Source organism: Candoia aspera, chromosome 4 (assembly GCF_035149785.1).
Source record: "Candoia aspera isolate rCanAsp1 chromosome 4, rCanAsp1.hap2, whole genome shotgun sequence".
In the NCBI taxonomy this organism is placed as follows: domain Eukaryota; kingdom Metazoa; phylum Chordata; class Lepidosauria; order Squamata; family Boidae; genus Candoia; species Candoia aspera.
Window position 1 is genome coordinate 24,134,811 of NC_086156.1, and position 22,842 is coordinate 24,157,652.

General features: G+C 36.8%; 1 protein-coding gene across 2 annotated transcripts in view; it reads left to right on the forward strand.

Annotated features, from left to right (window-relative positions):
• Positions 1-22,842, forward strand: part of AKAP9 (A-kinase anchoring protein 9) — a 125,994-nt gene that overhangs the window by 63,745 nt on the left and 39,407 nt on the right. Inside the window, exons 21-23 of one of the 2 annotated variants that reach the window (XM_063303609.1) lie at positions 2,109-2,317; positions 15,220-15,428; positions 20,108-20,270. In XM_063303609.1, coding sequence (XP_063159679.1) covers positions 2,109-2,317; positions 15,220-15,428; positions 20,108-20,270 — 581 coding nt within the window. Of the gene's footprint in view, positions 1-2,108; positions 2,318-15,219; positions 15,429-17,883; positions 18,145-20,107; positions 20,271-22,842 lie in introns of those variants that run through there. The other variant, XM_063303610.1, reaches the window with a different exon arrangement.

Below are 22,842 nucleotides of genomic sequence, written 5' to 3' on the forward strand. Positions count from 1 at the left end.
TTGTGGCTCAGCACAGCCAAGAGGGTACTGGCGCTTTAAAATACAATAGTAAAACTCCCCCAGACAATTTCAAGGACTTTTCAGCAGCAGAGCCTCTGCCAAAGAAACATTCAAGCAAACAACTAGCCCATCCTACAACTACACAGCTGGCAAACGATTCACTTGAAGAAAGCCTGACCAACTCCTTCGGTGCTCTGTCAGACTCAAGGCAGGCCGATATCCTTCAGAGATTAGATGTTCTGAGAGAAGCCTTAATGACAACTTGTCAAGCAGCCAGGTAAAGGTAAAGGTTTCCCTTGACGTAAAGTCCAGTCGTGTCCGACTCTAGGGGGCGGTGCTCATCTCCGTTTCTAAGCCTTAGAGCCAGCGTTGTCCCTAGGGACACTTCCAGGTCATGTGGCCAGCATGACGACTCGGAACGCCGTTACCTTCCCGCCGAAGCGGTACCAATTAATCTACTCACATTTGCATGTTTTCGAACTGCTTGGTGTGCAGGAGCTGGGACAAGCAACGGGAGCTCACCCCGCCGCGCGGTTTCGAACCGCCGACCTTCCGATCGACAGCTCAGCGGTTTAACCCGCAGCGCCACCGCGTCCCTATGTCAAGCAGCCAAGCCATTAATAAATTTTGCCCTACGAAATATACAGGACGATAAGCCCAATTTTAAGCAACAAAGTGAAGGTAATCCTGAAAAATCTCTCGGCACTCCCATAGCTGCTATAAAAAATCAAGAGCTACAAAATTCTAAGGCAGCGTCTGATTTGGTGGATCTCTCTGGTTTTAATTCATGTCCTAATAGCCCTCTGAATTTACTAGAAGCTTCAGAATCAAAGATTCTTGTAGTTGCACAGGTTCATGCGGACTGGGCCTCCTCATCTCCACCTCCCCAAGAGTAGTACCTAAATCTATACCCTCACTGAGGCAAATGGCCTTGGTTTTTTGCTTGACTTGTGTTCTGCCACTCTGTTAATTATCAATGTCCCAAGCTGTCAGTTATAATGACTCCCATCCACCTGTCCACACCATTTGTAATATGTAGGATGTAGCATTTCACATATTGTTTATTTGGTACCCTGATGTTATTCTGTGCCTGGAAGTAGATGATAATAGATGTGGATTTTGAGTTGGGGCTGACAGAGGCAGTAAGAGTTTTAGTACCATTGGATCCAAGATGCCCGCAGGGATTGGTAAAGTCACTGTGCTTTCTTTGTGGAGTGTCGTTCTGTCACCCAGGTGTGCAGAGAAACAATCGTGTTCTGACTGCAAAGTGGATTGTTAGCATCTGCCCTGGACTTGGAATCTGTGATATTACTTCTATGCAGATATCAGGTCAACGTTGCCATTTTTTGACATCTCACACAGAGAATACATTTTATAGAACTCATTGGGGTTGCATACAATTCACCTAAACCAATATTGTCTTTGAGTTTAATATTCATCTTACTATATATCTCTCTATTCCATTTTACTGTATACTATTTTACCTTATCTTTTATTCTTATTTTACCCTATCTTACTATATTTTATCTATTTGATCTCATTCTATCTATTTTATCCCATTATATTGTATCTTACCTCATTTTGTCTAATTGTATTTTACTGCAGTTGATGTTTTGATATGGTCAAATAGACTAATCAATAAAGTATAATCAATTAAAGTATCAATCTTGATCATGGTCTTTTATTATCTAAGATCAAATGTGATAAGCATTATTTGTGAGGAGATACTTTTTTATGAACACTTGGAAGATGTGGGGTAGGATTTAGTACTCAGTTCTTGACTTTAGCTTTAGCAAATTGGTAAACTTATTTGTTACTGAAACAGAATTATGTTCCCTAAGTAAAGTTTATATACTTTCTGATACTAGCAAATATTTTAATTCAATAAACAAACTTATGGAAGATAATTTTCTGCTTCCAATTCATAATTTCTAAATTGTGAAATCCATCCCTATTTTTAATTTATATCTTGTTCTAAATGATTCAATTAAATAACGCTGCAAGTCGTCATTTAAAACAAAGGCCTAGTTTTTGTGTAATAGACAAATTGTGGAAATAATACACTATAATATATGTTAACTGGAATACTTTTTGTTTTATGAGTTCAGATGTGCCTTGCAGAAAGCCGGTAACAGACTGATGAAGATTCTGTTGGATATTGTGAAGACTACTGTCGCTGTAGAAGAAACAATTGGACACCATGTTGTGAAACTGCTAGATCAGTCACCAAAATCTCAGTTCCCTTTTAAAAGTCTTGCATGGGAGGCAAGAGCAGAAGACATCATAAAACCAACCATCTATGTGGGATATGAACCAGGTACTTGTGGTAAGGTTATGTTCTAGGGCTTTTATGTGATAAGTATTTGTGATATTTAGCATTAGTAATTCCAAACTGAAATGTCTTGAGAGACCCTAAAATTCAATTTCTCAGCAAATACTATATGGAAACTTAATAGTTCTGATCCATAAATAATGTAAAGTCATAATTTGTAACTATTTACAGTTTTTTCATCCTTGAATCCACAATCTATGTTATTTTCAAAGTTATGCTAATTTCTTAGATATGCTTGGAAATTTCTAATTGCATATCAGATAATTAATTAGTAATAGACCATAACTGCAGATTAATGGGATCTTTGGTGACTCTACTATCTCACTATCTTAACATCAGTCATCATCATCATCAAGGCTTAGGTTAGTTTCAGTAAGAAATTATATACATTTTTTTTTAAAAAAAATACTGCCTATCAACTGTAATTAATGTGACATTTTTGTAGCCAATGACCCTTTGTATCTTAGTAGTGGAAAAATATACCTCTGTCTATCTCATTCTCTCAACTTGAATCCCATAAAGAAAATTTATATATTTTCTGTAATGATTTATACTAAGGGTGTGCAAAAGTTTTGAACAGAAACTGTTTAGAGTGCCCCGCTTCAAAGTTAAAACAGCAGTTTGAGTTAAACACAGGTTGTTCAGACCTTACAGAAAATATTTTAAGCTTGAAATGGGGCTGTATTGAGCTTGGAATGCTTCTGATAAGATTCAGGCACCTGCTCCGTCTTCAGAACAGTCTGATGATGTCTGTGTACAAACAAATAGACACCATTGGTAGGACAGATTCATTCTTCCTCAAGTTTCACAAATCTCCCCTGGAGGATTAGAGTTCTTCTAGAACAAATTTGGTGAAGGTGCATGGAGGAGGAGTGGAAAGAGTATTCCTGTTCTATGAATGATGTAGCATTAGATGACACCTAGAGATGTAGAGTTGTGATAAAGTAGACTTTAGCAATGTACTAGGCAACCTGTGACCCTTTGGGTCATCCTTTCAGAGATATTTCCTTACCTAAACAGAGAAACAGAATGACCAGAGGTGGGCAAAACAGCATTGGGAGCAGGAGCAACTTCCAACTTCCTGCTGGCTTCCCCATTGACTTTGCTTGTAGGAAGCTGGCAGGGAGAGTCAGAAATCACTTCTCCTCCTTGGAACTGGAGAACTCCTTGGAACTCCTCCTTGGAACCCGTGGAACTGCCTGCCACTTTGCTGGGAGGAGAGGGAACAAAGGGAGCTGCAGACTGCAAGGAAAACTGCACCTCTACTCCACATCCTGGCATGTCCCCAAGGGTCCTCTCCCTCCAGGAAGGAAGGCGGCTCACCCGTCGACTCCCAGCACCCACCCCAGCCAGCCTCATCTTGCCAGCAGGCATCCAAGTCACTCCCTCATCCTTCCCTCGCCATCCACCACTGTTAAGAGATTTCAAATTTCAGTCTCATTTCCATCGCAGCCAATCACTGCTTGCCTGTTGGGCCTTGTCGCCAACCAATTAGGCATAGGGGCTAGAGGGAGGTGGGAAAGAGGGCAGGTGCCTCTCCCATTTTCCCTTGTGCCACATAATCTACAGGTTTCTGGGAAGTATAGTTGGAAGGAGTGGTGGTACTGAAGCAGCCACAACTTTGCCAAATTTCAATCCCACAGTAGTAATGAGTTCTGGATTTTGGACACATTCTGTTAATTATCCCATTTGAGGTACCTTGGTTCAAAAATTGTTACCCTATGATGCACCGTTTCAGTCAATTGAAGGTTACAAACAGACACAAGAGGTTTAGTAGTATATAGATTAAAACAATCTGAGATGGCTGTTGTATGAATGATGTAGCATTAGATAACACCTCCTAGAGATGGAGAGTTAGTGATAAAGTAGATTTAGTAGTGTTTTAAAACAACTTGAGATGGCTCTATTTGATTCATTTCAAAAAAAAAGGATAGAGTATGTAACTTACTTGAATATATTAAATGTACTATATAAATGTAAGATATTACTGTGTTACAAAAACTGATGGAAAAATTACTTAACTTGGCTACTTAATCTTACACTTAAGCAAGAATCAGGAAGCTAACATCTTCGGAAGAGATAATTTATATATATATATATATATATATATATATATATATATATATATATATATATATATATCACAAGACCCTTGTCTTAAAAATACATAAATTATATTGCTCCCATGTTTACACTACATGAGGCAGATTGGGGATAGGGGGAGTCTGAGAATATAGATCTCAGCTCAGCTGTGTTCTCAAATCATACAGCTAGATCGATTGGAGTGTTATTCAATGACCGTCCTGATAAAAGTTAACTATGTGCTATTACTGGTAAATGTATATATCCACCTTTGGGAAAATCTACTCCAAATTAACAGTTTATGGGCCAAAGTAGAAGTTTAGCTAAACAAATTCATACTTGCATAGCTTTTTGCTTATGTAATTGTAATGGTGATTACAATGCAAGGCTGGAATCAAATGATAAAACATCTTTTGCTAAGTTTTCCCACAATTTTCCTGATCTAAGCATAATCTCTCCCTTACTTTATTGGCAATCTAAGGATATAATAGGAGACTATAAGGGGGTATGTTTATTACAAACATTTAATAGGCTAAATTTATATCCATTGAATAGATCTATCAGCACTGATTACCCTACTAAATTCTCACTTCGGGCTGGTGAGAGATCCTTCTTGATTGATTATGCTGCAATCTCAGGGAATTTGGCCCCTTCCATAGAAAAGTGTTGCCTAGATAGTGAAGCTGATGGTGACAATTTCCCGAGGATCTTAGTAGTAAGAGCAGTTGACTGTTTATTTTTAGAATCTGACTCTACTGTCAATATGGCACCAGATTTAGGGCTAGTCTGTGCTAAGTGGACACAAATTTTATACTACAATAGACTTCAAAAAAAAATTTTCAGAGTAGTAATCCACATTGCTTTTCTGCATTGTCTTCTGCAGTTCTGCCTTAAAGAAACATACATTCTTGGGTGCCCATGTTTACACTTCAGAAAAACAAATGTCATTTCAGAGTAGCAATTCTGCCTTAACCTGATTGCCTTAACCTGATAGCCAGACTAAAAGAATAAATCCAATAGATTTGTTGTTTAAGTTTCATAGTTTGTTTTAGAAATAAAGACCTGCTGTCTCTGCAAATAATCTTCTTTTACTGTCACTGCACAATTGTGCACCACATGATGTGATCTTATACAAGAACATTATTTTGCTTGAAACTGAGGGTGATTTCAGATAAAGCAATGTTCTGCTTAGTAGAATGTACAGTTCTACTGTTGTGCTGCTTAGTAGAATGTACAATTTTATTTATTTGTTTGTTTATTTAATTTCTGTAGCTGCCCATCTCAACAAGTGATATGTTTTTCATGTAATTATTCTTTTTATTGTTTTGCTGTATTTCTTCTTTTATTATATATGTGTATGTGTCTGCATGTGGATTTGGTGTTTTAAAAGTGGCATATATTTTTAATTAAATAAACTATCACACACACAATGGCAAATAGTGCCATTTTTATGTGTTGGGTGGAAATTAAATTTATTTCAGATCATTTGAACGGAGATGTGCAAATGACTCTGAAGGGGCAAACTGTCTCTAAAAAGTTGGTATGCTGTTAGGAAATTAATCTGTTGGCAAAAAATTTAGCTGAAGCCTTAGCTGGTCCAGGAGTTAAAGCTTTTCCTAGAAAAAGTTGATATCACCTCAATAGCATATGCTCTGTTTAAATCCCTGATTACCATAAATTGCATTAGACCTCAGTATTCAAAGATAGTTTGTAAAATGCAGTATACTTAGAAAGCATTTTCAAATCATGTTATACCTTATCGCTGCCATCCACTTTAGCTTCCTATTCATTTCCCAGCTTAAGGTGTATTATTTCACCTTGTGGGCAAAAACATTTGGGAACAAGTTTGAAAATCACCTACATCTGTACAAGCTTACAGAGGTTTTAAGGTCGACATTTGAGGCCTTACTTAACTGCTAGAGCAGTGAGATATTGGGCTACATATCTATAAATATCTTTAATAAAGATTTTATCTGCTGCCTTTAATGTTTATTTTTTGCATTAGTTCTATTTATTTTGCTTTTTATTTAATGATTTTTTAGAATGTGTGTGCTTTGTACTTTTAAATAATGTTCCATTTAGCCTTTGTCTTTGCATTATATGTCCAAAATATTTAAGCTTCATCTATATTATTAGTGCTTCCTGTAAGCAGACTGGTTTTACTACATCTAGTTTTGATTGCTCCGCAAAGGATCGTTACCTTGTCGTGGTGCTGGAGCTTGAGCACCTCAATGATGCCATGAGCTAAACCGTGAAGGGCCACCCAAGACGGGAAGGTCATGACAGAGAGGTCAGACTAAATGCGATCCCTGGGGAAGGTAATGGCAACCCACCCCAGTATTCTTGCCGTGAAAACTAAATGGATCAGTACAACCAGAGATATGTCGGTATACCATCGGAAGATGAGACCCCCAGGTCGGAAGATGGTCAAAATGCTACTGGGGAGGAACAGAGGATGAGCTCAACTAGCCCCAGTCGTGATGACGCAGCTAGCTCAAAGCCGAAAGGACGGTTAGCGGCCGACGGTGCTGGTGGTGAACGGCGAATCCGATGTTCTAAGGATCAACACACCATTGGAACCTGGAATGTAAGATCTATGAGCCAGGGCAAATTGGATGTAGTTATTGGTGAGATGTCAAGATTAAAGATAGACATTCTGGGCGTCAGTGAACTGAAATGGACTGGAATGGGCCACTTCACATCAAATGACCACCAGATCTACTACTGTGGACAAGAGGACCACAGAAGAAATGGAGTAGCCTTCATAATTAATAGTAAAGTGGCTAAAGCAGTGCTTGGATACAACCCCAAAAACGACAGAATGATCTCAATTCGAATTCAGGGCAAGCCATCTAACATCACAGTGATCCAAATATACGCCCCAACCACAAGTGCTGAAGAAGCTGAAGTAGAGAAGTTCTATGAGGATCTGCAGCACCTACTGGACAACACGCCTAAAAGAGATGTTATTTTCATCACAGGAGACTGGAATGCTAAGGTGGGCAGTCAAATGACACCTCGAATTACAGGTAAGTATGGCCTGGGAGAACAAAACGAAGCAGGACATAGGCTGATAGAATTTTGCCAAGACAATTCACTCTGCATAACAAACACTCTCTTCCAACAACCTAAGAGACGGCTTTACACATGGACTTCACCAGATGGACAACACCGAAATCAGATTGATTACATCCTTTGCAGCCAAAGGTGGCGGACATCTGTACAGTCGGTAAAAACTAGGCCTGGAGCTGACTGTAGTTCAGACCATGAACTTCTTCTTGCACAATTTAAGATCAGACTAAAGAGATTAGGGAAGACCCACAGATCAGCTAGATATGAGCTCACGAATATTCCTCAGGAATATGCAGTGGAGGTGAAGAATAGATTTAAGGGACTGGACTTAGTAGATAGGGTCCTGGAAGAACTCTGGACAGAAGTTGGCAGCATTGTTCAGGAGGCGGCAACAAAATACATCCCAAAGAAAGAGAAAACCAAGAAGGCAAAATGGCTGTCTGCTGAGACACTAGAAGTAGCCCAAGAAAGAAGGAAAGCAAAAGGCAACAGCGATAGGGGGAGATATGCCCAATTAAATGCAAAATTCCAGAGGTTAGCCAGAAGAGATAAGGAATTATTTTTAAACAAGCAATGCGCGGAAGTGGAAGAAGACAATAGAATAGGAAGGACAAGAGACCTCTTCCAGAAAATTAGAAACATTGGAGGTAAATTCCAGGCAAAAATGGGTATGATCAAAAACAAAGATGGCAAGGACCTAACAGAAGAAGAAGAGATCAAGAAAAGGTGGCAAGAATATACAGAAGACCTGTATAGGAAGGATAACAATATCGGGGATAGCTTTGACAGTGTGGTCAGTGAGCTAGAGCCAGACATCCTGAAGAGTGAGGTTGAGTGGGCCTTAAGAAGCATTGCTAATAACAAGGCAGCAGGAGAAGACGGCATCCCAGCTGAACTGTTCAAAATCTTGCAAGATGATGCTGTCAAGGTAATGCATGCTATATGCCAGCAAATTTGGAAAACACAAGAATGGCCATCAGATTGGAAAAAATCAACTTATATCCCCATACCAAAAAAGGGAAACACTAAAGAATGTTCAAACTATCGAACAGTGGCACTCATTTCACATGCCAGTAAGGTAATGCTCAAGATCCTGCAAGGTAGACTTCAGCAGTTCATGGAGCGAGAATTGCCAGATGTACAGGCTGGGTTTAGAAAAGGCAGAGGAACTAGAGACCAAATTGCCAATATCCGCTGGATAATGGAAAAAGCCAGGGAGTTTCAGAAAAACATCTATTTCTGTTTTATTGACTATTCTAAAGCCTTTGACTGTGTGGACCATAACAAATTGTGGCAAGTTCTTAGTGGTATGGGGATACCAAGTCATCTTGTATGCCTCCTGAAGAATCTGTATAACGACCAAGTAGCAACAGTAAGAACAGACCACGGAACAACGGACTGGTTTAAGATTGGGAAAGGAGTACGGCAGGGCTGTATACTCTCACCCTACCTATTCAACTTGTATGCAGAACACATCATGCGACAAGCTGGTCTTGAGGAATCCAAGGCTGGAGTTAAAATCTCTGGAAGAAACATTAACAATCTCAGATATGCAGATGATACCACTTTGATGGCTGAAAGTGAAGAGGAACTGAGGAGCCTTATGATGAAGGTGAAAGAAGAAAGTGCAAAAGCTGGCTTGCAGCTAAACCTCAAAAAAACCAAGATTATGGCAACCAGCTTGATTGATAACTGGCAAATAGAGGGAGAAAATGTAGAAGCAGTGAAAGACTTTGTATTCCTAGGTGCAAAGATTACTGCAGATGCTGACTGCAGTCAGGAAATCAGAAGACGCTTAATCCTTGGGAGAAGAGCAATGACAAATCTCGATAAAATAATTAAGAGCAGAGACATCACACTGACAACAAAGGCCCGCATAGTTAAAGCAATGGTGTTCCCTGTAGTAACATATGGCTGCGAGAGCTGGACCATAAGGAAGGCTGAGCGAAGGAAGATCGATGCTTTTGAACTGTGGTGTTGGAGGAAAATTCTGAGAGTGCCTTGGACTGCAAGAAGATCAAACCAGTCCATCCTCCAGGAAATAAAGCCAGACTGCTCACTTGAGGGAATGATATTAAAGGCAAAACTGAAATACTTTGGCCACATAATGAGAAGACAGGACACCCTGGAGAAGATGCTGATGCTAGGGAGAGTGGAAGGCAAAAGGAAGAGGGGCCGACCAAGGGCAAGATGGATGGATGATATTCTAGAGGTGACGGACTCGTCCCTGGGGGAGCTGGGGATGTTGACAACCGACAGGAAGCTCTGGCGTGGGCTGGTCCATGAAGTCACGAAGAGTTGGAAGCGACTAAACGAATAAACAACAACAAAGTTTTGATTGATTTGTTTTTCTTGTGGCCCAAGATAGTCTCAACGATTTTCTCCAGTATCACAATTCAAAACTATCAGTTTTACTGGAAAACATGGCCTTGACAATGTTTTCAAGTATCAATGTACTGTAATTCATTGTCAGTGTAATTTGTCTGCACTTGAATGTTATGTCTAGATCTGTCATGTTTCTTCCAAGTAGCAGACTTCTCTTTATTTCCTAGCTATAGTCAACAAACCCCTGAATTTCTGAGCCAAGGAATATAAAGCCTGCTATTTCAGCTTCTTTACTGTGTGTTTGCATAATCTTAGTTTTTGTAATTTTGAGCAACAAACTAGCTTTTGCACTCGCTTCGTTCACCTTGAATGAGAGTCTCCTTAAGTCTTCTTAGCTTCCAGTAATCAAAGTGATGCTGTCAGCATATTTTAATTCTATATTATGTTTCTTCTAGTCTTCTAGTCCAAGATTTGTAATGATATATTCTGCATATAAGTTAAATGAAATATTTAATTATTATTACTTATTTTCTATCCCACCTTTATTTATTTTTTTTATAAATAACTCAAGGCGGTGAACATACCTAACACTCCTTCCTCCTCCTATTTTCCCCACAGCAACAACCCTGTGAGGTGAGTTGGGCTGAGAGAGAGCAACTGGCCCAAGGTCACCCAGACGGCTTTCCTGCCTAAGGTGGGACTAGAACTCTCAGTCTCCTGGTTTCTAGGCCGGAGCCTTAACCACTAGACCAAACTTATATTTATTTGATATGCAGATAGATATATCTGCATATCAAATAAATAAGGTGACAATATACAACCTCGGTGCACTCTTTTCCCCATTCTGAACTATTTCTTGCTCTGTATTCCCTTGTAACTTGTTTCTTGGCCACCATACACATTCTTCAATAGGCAGATGAGGTGACCTAGTATGCCCATGTTTTTGAAGGCTGTCCACAATGTCTTCTGCACAGTCAGAAACCTTATCATACTCAATAAAGCAAAAATAGGCATATTTCTGGAACTCCCTATTTTCCCTTTGTTCCATTATTTAAAAGGTATGATTCAGCACAGATCTAGCTGATTCAATAATTAAAATCTATGGAATTTTGAAGGAATACTGTAGTATTACTTATTCCAAAGTAGTTATGACAGCAGAACACATCAAACCATCCAGTAAAATTTTCCCTAAAGATCAAGATTAAAGGGTATGATAAATGAATTTAAGTACATGAGTGAAATATTTTAACTTTTCTTGAGGATTTAAAAATACTAGAATTCTGTGGTCTATAACTTAAGTGACTGTGATGGAACATGTCTCTCAGGGGAGAGGTGATGCTATGGAGGTCACAGGAGAGGAAAGGGGGGGTGCATTCCAGGGGGAGAAACGATCTTACAGTTTGGAGGACCTTGGGCATCAGGCCAAGAAGCTGAGGTAGGACCTGCCTTAGACTGCCTGGAGTATTTCTCCCTAGCACCTTTTGGCTTTGCTCAGTTTGGCAAGATTCTGTGTATGGTAGAAACAATAAAGAACTAGAGCCTCATTCCTAGCTCAGCATTGTTTCTTCATCTCAATCCCTGACACTGACAAGGATGTGTTTCTGTTTTCATGAGGAGCATAATAACTGATAGTCAAAACTTATTTACTGAACTACTTAGTACCACTAAGTTGAAATGGGTGGTGGTAGCTAATCATCCTTAACTGATCTCAAAAAAGCTAAGCAGGTTGGATCTGGTTAATACTTGGCAGGCAGATCACCAAGAAATACCAGGGCTATTGGCTTGACTGAAGACTTAACAGAAAAAAACCTCCCAGAAGGTGGCACTAGCAAAGCTACATGGGCACGCCCATAAACTTGCCAGGAGCTTTGTTTATAGATCACATTTATAGGTTGCCCAACTCTAAATTACTCTGAATCAATATTACTCAATGGGAACTTGACTTTTTACCTTTTTAAGTACAGGTTTCCCTTGTTTTATTGACTTCATTATGCAATTGATCACTTTCATCCAAGAATTCATCTTATGCAAACATGTTGGGAGATTTGTGCCAGCGTAGTCATTTTGTGCCAAAAGTCTCAAAACAGATTTAGCAAGCTTTCTTCCCACCAAAACAGCTTTTCACTGAAACCCCTTTCTGCCCTCACTTGCTCATTTATCATTGTTTTTTGCAGTTTTTCTAGTTGTATGTCTTGTTTCCCACTGCAATAGCTACTACTGTTACTATGGGGTCAAAATCAACATTTTATCCAACCCTCTTCCCAAAATGAAAAGGAGAAGGACATATAACCCTATAACCCAACAAAGTTGGCCGGTGAAAGACGAGCTTTTAACCTGGGCGAATCTGCTGTACTCTGCACAACATAATGAAGAATGCTAATAAAATCCACAATGTTGTATATTCTACCACTTTGTCTGCCATAGTAACCATGTGCATTAGAAATCCAGCTGTAGAAAAGATGGAGAAAATGCTTTTCCTCTGCATAGAACATAAGACAATGAAGAAAATGTTGTGCTTAGGAATAAGGTTTTTAAAATGCACGAGCACATTTGTCAATACATTTGGTTTACAAAATTTGATATTACACCCCACAAAACCATTTTCTCTACTGATTCAGTGTCTCGCTTTATGCAAATTTGCTTTATGAAAGTTTTCAGTAAGCATAACCCTAGCATAAAGCAAGGGGAGGGTGGAAGCTGTATTTTTAATATCGAGCCATGGAAACCTACTCCCATTCTTCCAGTCTACAGAGAGACAGAACACTCAGTGATCTTGAGTGTGTTGTTTTAGCCTCAAAAAACAGTGTCAAGAATGTATATTCTGAAACTAAAATCTGGGTAGTGTGCAGTGCACACAGCAGTAAAGTTCAGGTTTTGTCCTTAATTATCAATACTCATTGGTCTTTGCTCATAGTGTAGAATACCCAGTAACTAATGTATCCTTTTATTTGACTGTATTTTTCTGTAGCTCTGCTTACTGTACTCCAGGTTGTTATTTGTCAGAAGCTGAGCAGGGTCTCTTACCTGGTCAGTACTTAAGATGGGTGAACTTCAAAGAGCATCAGTTGCATCAGTAAGTGGTGTTGATGGCTCAGTAGAGGGTATATCTTCCCTCAACTCAGTCTTAACCAATGTTTTGGTATAGCATTGACAAACAATATCCTGGATGTCCATTGCAAAGGTCCTTTCTGCTCTGAGGATATTAAAGCCCTTGTAATACATGTTGACACCCAGAGGCCTTTAATCATCTGGCCACTGAAGTATTATATTTTTCATATTAGTCAAAGTGTGAGTGGTTAAGTCTGTAATAACTTTTAAGCATTGCTTTCTCTAAATCCATTGCATAATAAATTGGCTGATAACATGTCAGAAATCCTTGAGGAAATTGCACATTGTGCCTATGAGTTTAATTTCTACAGGACATGGAAGTGCTTTGAAATCCTGTGCAGATGAAAGGTGCCAAGTGAACATAAATTAAATTCATCCAGTTACTCATTTCATTCATATAAAGCAATGTATTTTATTTTTATGGAGTGTTGCAATTTTACAGTATTTTTGTTAGCTTTACAAAAGCTAAAAGGAGATATGTAACAGTAACTAACATTAAGGAAATATTTCAGAAATGCTATAAGGAAAAAATAAAATGTGGTACCAACTTTATGCTGTTTAGAACATAAGCAGAATGTTTGAGTCTTTTACTGAACCAGTTAGTTTTCCAAAAGAAATGACTGAGAACACTCTCAGTTATCCCTCTTAAGGACCATTGAATTGCACTGAGTCACATTTAAGTACTTTGGGCTGATAAATTTTGTCCTGAGAAGTTTGAAAAAAAAAAAGTTTATATTTATACATCTCTTAGGGCCATGACACCACATGCATACGTACGTTTGTTGCGATACTGTGATGTAAAGTACAGGTTTCATTATATCCTAATGACAGATCAGGGATTTTAGCCTGCTTTTTATCAAGCATAATTATACTTGATCAGGGATGGCTGTTTCATTCGAAACAAGTTTTTTCAATTGGTGCTTTAAATGTAAAGCCTCAGAGCAACATTTACTTCCTTGCTCACAGTAGGTTATATTTTTTAAAAATAAAGACTAAGATTGGTGAAATCTAATAAAAAAGATAAAAGACAAAGATAGCATGGTCGACCCTTTAAAATTTAGTTTCTGCCGGGAAATCTAAGGGAACTGATTTCTCACACGAAAATAAAAGGGGACAAAAATTGGCAGTTTAAAACACTTCCAAAAACATCGGAACAGCCTATATAACACCTAAGACAACAGTTTTTCATTTGCAGTGGGATGTTTTGAGAAGTTTTGGGCTAGAAATGTTTCGGAATGAAACATTTTGGCACATCTCTACCGAACTGCGGTCACATATTGTTTAAAATACTACTTCTTAATGAAGCAATTTTCATATCACTGATGTTGATAAACATATTTTTATATATTTGTGCACATAATAGCTAATAGTTTATATTACTCTGCAAACATAATTTATAACTCACTATTCATAGTTATTTGATAGTCTAGCTCTAATTGTAAATAGACATGCATGGGATGCAACTTCATTTCTGCATCCCTGAGTATCAAAACACATTAGATTTAGATGGATCTGCTGTAGAACATCCTCCAGCACTCTAGAACATATTTTTGGTGGATGGAAATGATTGGCAAAAGAAAGACATTTGATCCATGAAGAATTCATGTTAAGAAAAGGAAGGTGGAATTGTGTATCTTTCATTAGTAGGATCATTTGCTAGATTAAACATCTTCAGTGATCATTTATTTCACATAAATGTATATTAAAGCCTTTGTATTCCATTAATGCTGATAATAATCTATTTTCAGTTGATGAATTTAAAATGTTGAAAAATGATTAGTGGCAGGATTTTAGTGTTACTGTCTCAAAATGAAATTTAAATGCAATCAGATTTTGATCTGTGTACTTGCTATGTGCAATTGCTTATTTATTTATTTATATTTTTATCACTGCCCATCTCCCACATACGGGGGACTCTGGGCGGTATACTAGACAAATAACTGGAAACCCTTAATAGAAGGCAATGGTCAAAATATAACCATATGCTTTTTGGTTAGAGAAATAGATAGATTTAACCAGTTAGATAGGTTTTCAGAAATGTGCTGATATCCAAATATTTTTCTTCTGTTAGTATCTCCTTTTCTATTGCCTGTCTGCTTTGTAACTAACTGACCTTATTTGTGTAATTTTATTGCAAGATGTAATTAATTTTGTTGCTGTGATGTTCTTCATTCTCAGTGGAAATATTTATGTTTATTATACAGTTTATTTGATCATATTCATTATTTGTATATGAACAGATGCTACTGTCAGAATCAAAAAAAGGGACATTGATTTTTTTTAATTTTTTTGTTATACAGAAAGGTCATCATCTCAGTATATTGGCAATGATCTTGAAAGTCATGACAATGCCATGTGGTCAGAAGTCACAGATGAAGGGTTTGAACTCACCCAGTTCCTTGGCATGGAAATAGATGCAAAAAATGAAGAACTAATTTTAAATATCAATACCCGACTTCAAGCAGCATTTGAAAAACTTCTTGAAACAATAAATGAAACTGCTAATCAGGTAATATTGTTTAATTGTAGCATTGAAAGAATGTTTGAGTAGAGAAGAAAAAAATGTACAGTATTTGATACAGAAATCAAGAAACGGTTTCCTTAATTTCTGCATACATTTTTAAAATATTTCCTGGTTTTTTTTAAGGTTTTCTAAGAGCAGTTTCTTGCATCAACTTCTTACTATGATTACAAATTAGATTCTTTCTTATTTACTTAGATTCTTATTTATAATGTATCCTCTATTTAAAAATTAAATTAGAAGTTTGAAAGATTTTATCAAGCTATTAGTATGTTTCAAGCTGCTTATTCAGTAAGGAAAGTTTGTCTCGAAAAAGGTGTTTTGGGGTGTACAGGAGCACAAATATAGTATCTGCAACTGTATAAAGCAGCTGCATCTTTTTTCAAGGTCATGTGGCAGCTGCAGCTGACAGCTGTGTGATCCTAGGAAAAGCTGCTTCAAAAATTGTAGGCAGGTATTATGTTTGTGCTCCCACTATTCCAAAGAAATTTTTTGGGAAGTACTGAAGAATTTTTATTCTCCTTACCTTTCACCAGGAACATGATGTTTAGAATAATGGATGCATATCAAGTTACAGTCCAAAATTTGTGTACTAAACTTGTTTTCCTCCATGCTTAAAAAATAATTGGGCTAGGTAACATTTATAATTGAACATAAAATGATGTTTGAAAAGAGCAATGAGCCATAGTAAATATACTTTTTAAATGGCTCTAATTTAAGTTTGAAGCAAAAAATACGGATTCTGTGAAGTACATTTTATTACAATAATCACTATGGAATTCCCTTCTCCTCCCCCCCAAAAAAGATAGTGGATCAAGCACACTTTTTAACTTTACAAGCATACCTATGTTCCAAGATAACTATGTTATCTCTGTCAAGTTCCATTCTGATAATTCAGTATCTTGAAGTCTGTTTTGTCTTCTAAGCCAACAAGCAAAGATTGCAAAAGGTTGACCATTAAGTACATATTTTATGATTTTCTTCTCACAAGATGTGCTATATAATTATTTTTCTATTCTTTATCTTCTACTGTGCCAGGAATTCCAAAGGAATGGTTATATGGATAATGTGATTGTGCTATGACAGAAAAATCTAAGAACAGTCTGAATTTGTGACAAGTAACTCATTTACTTTCTAGAAGTACAGGTGGTCCTTGATAAATGACCACAGTTGGAACTGGAATCTCGGTCGTTGAGCGAATTGGTCGTTAAGTGAGGTGCCCACGTGAATACTTTGCTCAACAACCCCAGCACTCCTGGTTGTGGTCATTAAGTGATCTCCTGAGTCATTAAGCAGACAGAGCAAAAATGCTGCTTGCCAAAGGGTTTCCCTCTGTGCACATGGTGGGACTGGAGGAACGAAGTAGAAATCTTCAGGATTTGAGCTTTGTTCCTAAAGCTCCACAGAGGGTTTCCCCTCTGTCTCCTCTGCTTGCAACCGTCCCTGCCGGCTTCCCCTACCATTTCTCTTGGAATTGGTTCCACTGTTCAACTCCCCTTATTGTTAGAAATGTTTTTGTAACGTTGAGTTGGAATCTATAATGTCAATCTGTTATTCCTTGTCCGGTAGTCTGGAATGATAGACACCTTTTGTGCGTCATCTAGATATTAAAGAGTGCTGTCACCCACTTAGTCTTCTCTTTCTATTAATTTCTATCAATTTTAGCTTAAAATTAAGAAAAATTCTTTCAAGTATGAGGTACTAATTAGAACAATTTATTTTCTGGATGTGATTTTTTTAAAAAAAAGCAATTAAGAAAAGGATCAGGACATCACAAAGCTTTTCAATTCCTTCAAAACATTCATTTGTGAGCTCTGACTTGGCTTTTGAACCTTGCTGGACAAGGTTTGATATGGGTGTGTTAATTCAAATTCCAAAACCCTTTGTACCTGCAGTAAAGCAATCTAGCCACTCCTCTTGTCCTGACCTTTTCCTCAGCATTGAGACACAGCTTTTGCTTTGTACAGTGACGTTTATCTGATTTCAGAGCGGCTTTTTCTACAACTTAAGGAAAAAGAAAAGGCTAAATAGCATTTTAATTTCGTATGTTAGTGACTTACTTCAGTAGAGAATTTTAAATACCGACAGGTGCTGCAGGGTTTTTTTGTATATATCCGGCTGCTTGCTGCAGGATATATTACCCAACTATGAAGATAATCCTTTATTTTGATAAATGCTTGCCTTGGTTATTTTTTTTCCACTGCTTTTTCTGTTTGGTTCCATGAGAGGAAATGGCAATTCGGTGAAGTCTGCAAATATTGACACTTTTTTTCTTGACTGAATGTTTACCTGGAACTTCCTGGTGCTTTTAGTTTGCTCATCTTGAGTGTGAACTTGTAATTCCTCGCTCTGCAGCAGTCAGATAGTTGATGAACTACATTGTTGTTTCACCCAGAATAAAGCTTTTAAATCAAGGAAAGTTGTTTGATGAATAAGAGCTGCAATAGGTCACTCTGAAATGGATTCCTACCGTACATATTGGACATCCAATATATGTAGTGGTCTAAGGTCAGAACAAAGTCAAGAAGAAAATACTTTAGAAGTTGAATCTCGTGTCCCTTTACCGTATCCTTTTCCTTTTACTGCACAATTGGATGATAATTCTGTGGTTGTCAATACATCACTATTTTATGTGAAGCACAAGAAAAATGGACATAGATTAAGAATTGTTTCAAAAATTTCTTTGCCTACACCCCCTTATTCAGTAAGTATGACAAAATAGAGAAATCACTTTTTTCCTTTTCTTTTACATGGATACTACAGACTATAATGGAGGAAGCTTTTAATTTATGTTAGCTGACAATATTTTTTCTGTCTAATGTATTTTTTTTAATTTTCCAGAAGTATTTAATCAGATTTCTCTCGAATTGTTGACTTTATACATTGCAAGAATATTCAGTAATATAGTTATGTTATAAAGAGACTTGACATAATGTCTTCCAGGGAACTGCTATTTTATGCTCATCACTTATACCTTTTATATAAGTTTGATGTAACTCAATTGCAACTAATGATTAACTATCAGAATTAATTTTAAAAATTCAATATACAGGACATTTTGAACTAAACAAAATGTTTATACAGCACAGCATTATTATAGTTGACAATGGAAAATATATTAATAAGTGAGGATCAGTGCATATTTTGGAAAGAGTTGCATATTTAACTGGTGAATGTAAATCTTATATATATATTCTTAGTAATAATTTAATCTTTCATTTGACCTATTTTAAGTGTGGAAAATAATCTTAACTTTTTTTTTCTAATGTAGTAGTTTAGCATGTGTTTAAGTAATGTAGGCTACACTAGAATAAATGCGTGCATTTTTGATAGGCTAAATATAAATTGAATTTTAAATTTGTAAATTATGAATTTTAAATTATTATTAAATAAATTATATAAATATAAGCCAGTCCTTTAATTTGATTACTGATACACTGTGCTGACAAAGGTGAGCTGAAACCTGTAACTCTGTAATGTAAGGGGAGAATGTAAGTATTCATACTACCAGTTTTATTGATTTCATTTTGATTATGGATCTTGGGAACTTGCTTCATGTCTTCAGATCATGTCTTCATTGTTAACATGTAATAGTATTATTTTGTTAATATTTAAAAATTGATTGAAAATCACTATATTAATATTCCTCTTGGATAAACAGATTATGAGGTGCATAGTATGTTAGTCATAAATGTTGTATGGTGTAGCTATTCACCATTAACCACACTTAGAAAAACATGGGTGTGAGTTCTTTTATTTCCCAAAAAGTAAACAAATGTATGTTCTGTCATTTTGTAATCTAAATTGCATGTGAAATCCTGAAGTCTCATACTCTCTTTAGACAGCTAACATTTTCACTTGCTAATCAGATATAAGGAAAAAGATCACATTTTTTAAAGTAGTTTGTTGTCATACATTGATCTAAGAAAATTATGTTCCCATTGGGGTAATTCTTTGTCATGAGTGACAACTAAATCCAGAGAGGCAGGATTTTATGCATTTGAAATATTGATCTTTGACATGTTTGGTTTTAGAAATAATATCCTTTCCATACATTTCATTTTAAAATTCTATCAATTAAATAGATGCCATTTCTAAACTTTGAACAGTGGATAGAAAATACAGAATATGAATAGTAGCGCTCACTGTCTCGAAGGAGATTTAGATGCTGAAAAACATTGATTATAAGATTGATTTTTCATTATATTTCCTGACTTTTTATCTAATCAGACTTTTTAAATGATTGACTACTTTCATATCTATATCTTGGTTTCACTGAGCAGTGTGGAAAGCAGAAAAGTATTAATGGGTGGAATTATTTGACACATGAAAATTCAACCATCTTAATTAGAACATTTCATGTCATACTTCTAGTAAAAGTTACTGTGGGTGGCACGTGCTGAAGTTTATATTAATAACTGAAAGGTGTTTTTTTTTAATGTAACATGGTGTAAACTAGAGAGGTTCAAGATCCGGTACTTGAACACGGATATGGACATGTGAGAGTCATTCATTGTACAAATATTTGTTTACCTTGTTAACCATAATGTATGAGGGCAGTCAACTTCTCATCTCAAGTCACCTTCCCAAACCTGACTTCTTCTAATACAAGACTTTTTAAAATGTACATTAAAAATCATATTTCAACCTTTTAAATTCTGTTTTAGCTTGAACATGCAAAAGCTACACAAACAGAATTGATGCAAGAATCCTTTAAATGGGAACATGAAGCTACTGAATTAACCAAATGTCAGGAAGAATTACAGGAAAGGTTTGATGAAGAGGTCCGAGCTAGAGAGCAGATAGCACTGGAGCTTAGCAAAGCAGAGAGTAAGTAATTGCTTTGTCTGAAATACAGTACTTTAAACAATACAAACACTTACCGTAATTATACATTGTTATTTCCACCACCACCCCGCCAAATTCCAAAATTATAGAGCAGCTACTTTAATTGTCTAAATTTTCAGGCAGTTATAGATATGGTTTATACTTTTTTTTTTCAGTTGAGAACAGGAGATTATAAATAAATAATTGATTAAATCACAAAGAAAAGCAACCATCATTAGAGAGAGAATGTGTACAGAAATGAAGAATTAAAGAGGATATAAAGAGGATGCCAGCCAATTTTATATAGAATTATTTTATCAATTACAAATTAATGTTTATAACTTTTTAACTTAACCTATTAGTGCGCTATTAAGAGTTCTATATTTATATTATCTGTGTATTTATTTATTTAAACAATTTTTATCACTGCCTGACTCACTAAATGTGACTCTGGATGATTAACATAGGATTAAAAACAAACCAAGATAAACATTAAACATAAAAGAACACAAAACACAATATAATAGCATAAAGAGAGGCCAAAAATACAACAATTCAAAATATTAAACCAGTTTTCCAGATAGGCTTATCCAACGTGCTGTCTCAATGGTCAAGGGGGGAAAAAGCAAATTTTAAAGCCTTACAAAAGGCCAGCAGGGTCAGGTCCAGCTGAATCTTGGGGAGGGTATGCTGTTCCAAAAGGCTGGTGCCATACAGAAAATGCCTCCTGGGTCCCATTAGTTGGCATTGTTTCATGGAAGGGATCTGAAACATGCTTACTCTGTTGAATCTTGTGGGATGGGCAGACATAATAGGGTATCTCCCAAATAATCTGGTGCTGCACCATGAACTGCTTGATAAATGATAACCAGCACCTTGGATTGCACCCGGAAACCTATAGGAAGCCAGGGCAACTCATAAAATAGTGTTAACATGGGTGTACTGTTGTACACCCATAAATACCCACACCGCCATATTCTGGATCCATTGTAGCTCCCAGATAATTCTTAAGGGTAGCCCCATGTAGAGCGCATTGCATAATCCAAGCAGGAAGATCCAGAGCATGAATGGCCATGAGCATGTAACTCAGTATATGACTTAGAATTTCAACTTTTATAATGTATTTCTTTGATAATTAATGTACTACTGCTGATCATATGTTTCTTTTTAAGAGCCATCTAGAGTAACACGTGCATTTAAATTATTGGGCCCAGACTTAATAATATTTTCTTTAACTGTTTTTTCAAACAAAGTTTAAATATAATAAGTAGATGCACATGGTTTACGTTTTCAAATACACCTTCATTTCTCAGCTAACCTTTCTCTGAAATGTCCATGATCCCAGTTATTTGAGTGCATCAGTATGTTAAAAAATTTGAATGAGTCAATATATCCCCATTCGGTGCACTGATGGATTTGTAAGCATGAACCCATGATCCCACCTTTTAAATCTTATATTCAGATTAATATATTATGTTGTTACTTTCACAATATAAAATGCAATATATATTGTTTTCATAGTTGAGCTTATGTACTTTATTCCTGAACATTTTGAGATTTGTAAAATTGCCCCAAAAAGCATTTTCTTATATTGTGTATTGGCAATGACAGTTACTTGTTAGTGCATAAAGACAAACTATTTTTTAAAACTGTAATTCTGCACATTCAGGAAAACCTTGATTTGACAGGCCATTTGGAGAACAGGATTGTCTGTTAACCCCAAATTTCTGTTAAATGGAAAAGTTCCATTTAACTTTCCTTAAAAGTGTAAGGGAAGTTCCTTCCCTGCCTGCCCAATCTTCTTAGCATCTTGCTTCCCTTATCTAGGACTCAAAAATGAGGCATGCACAGAAGCATGCCCATTTTTTAGAAGGAGTAGTAAGCACAGTTTAGACTGCTTCCCCAATAAGGCACAAATCTGTTCTTTCAAACGGCAGGATGGATGAAAAGTTTGTCTCTTGTATCTAAATTCTGCTAAATCCAGATCTGTTAAACTGAGAGTTTGCTGTAGCATTTCCCAGTGTAATATTCAGCCTGATGCCAGTCCTTGTGAAAAACAGAACAAACCTGCTCCTTAGAAAATATATCAATAATTGCTCCCCTTGCCTCTGACCAGAACTCTGTCTGGCTGTGTTCTTGCCAGGGCTGTAGCTGAAGGGGAAGGAGGGAAGCTTTCTTGGGATACCTCTGACCACAGCACTGCCAGTCAGGTAACCCAAGCCTTTAAAGCTTTACACACGAGCTAAAGACCATCCTTCATTTTGCACATGGATAAAGTTACAAGAAAAGAAAAGTCTGTACCCCCCACAAAGATAATTTAAAAAACGGTCCTCTGTATTCAGAAAATGGGAAACCCAGGTTTGCTATGCTTCTTTGGATATAAATCCATTGAAAGCAATATACATTATTTTAAATTAGCAATTATAGGATTGCGCTATAACTAGTGAACTGATATGCCCATATATTTCTCTTTGAAAAATCTTTGGAAAGTGCTCTCTGAAATTACATTTGCATTTCATCTGAAGATGAACATTTTCTAGTAATTACCAAGTAGCAGATAAGTATGTTTTTCAGC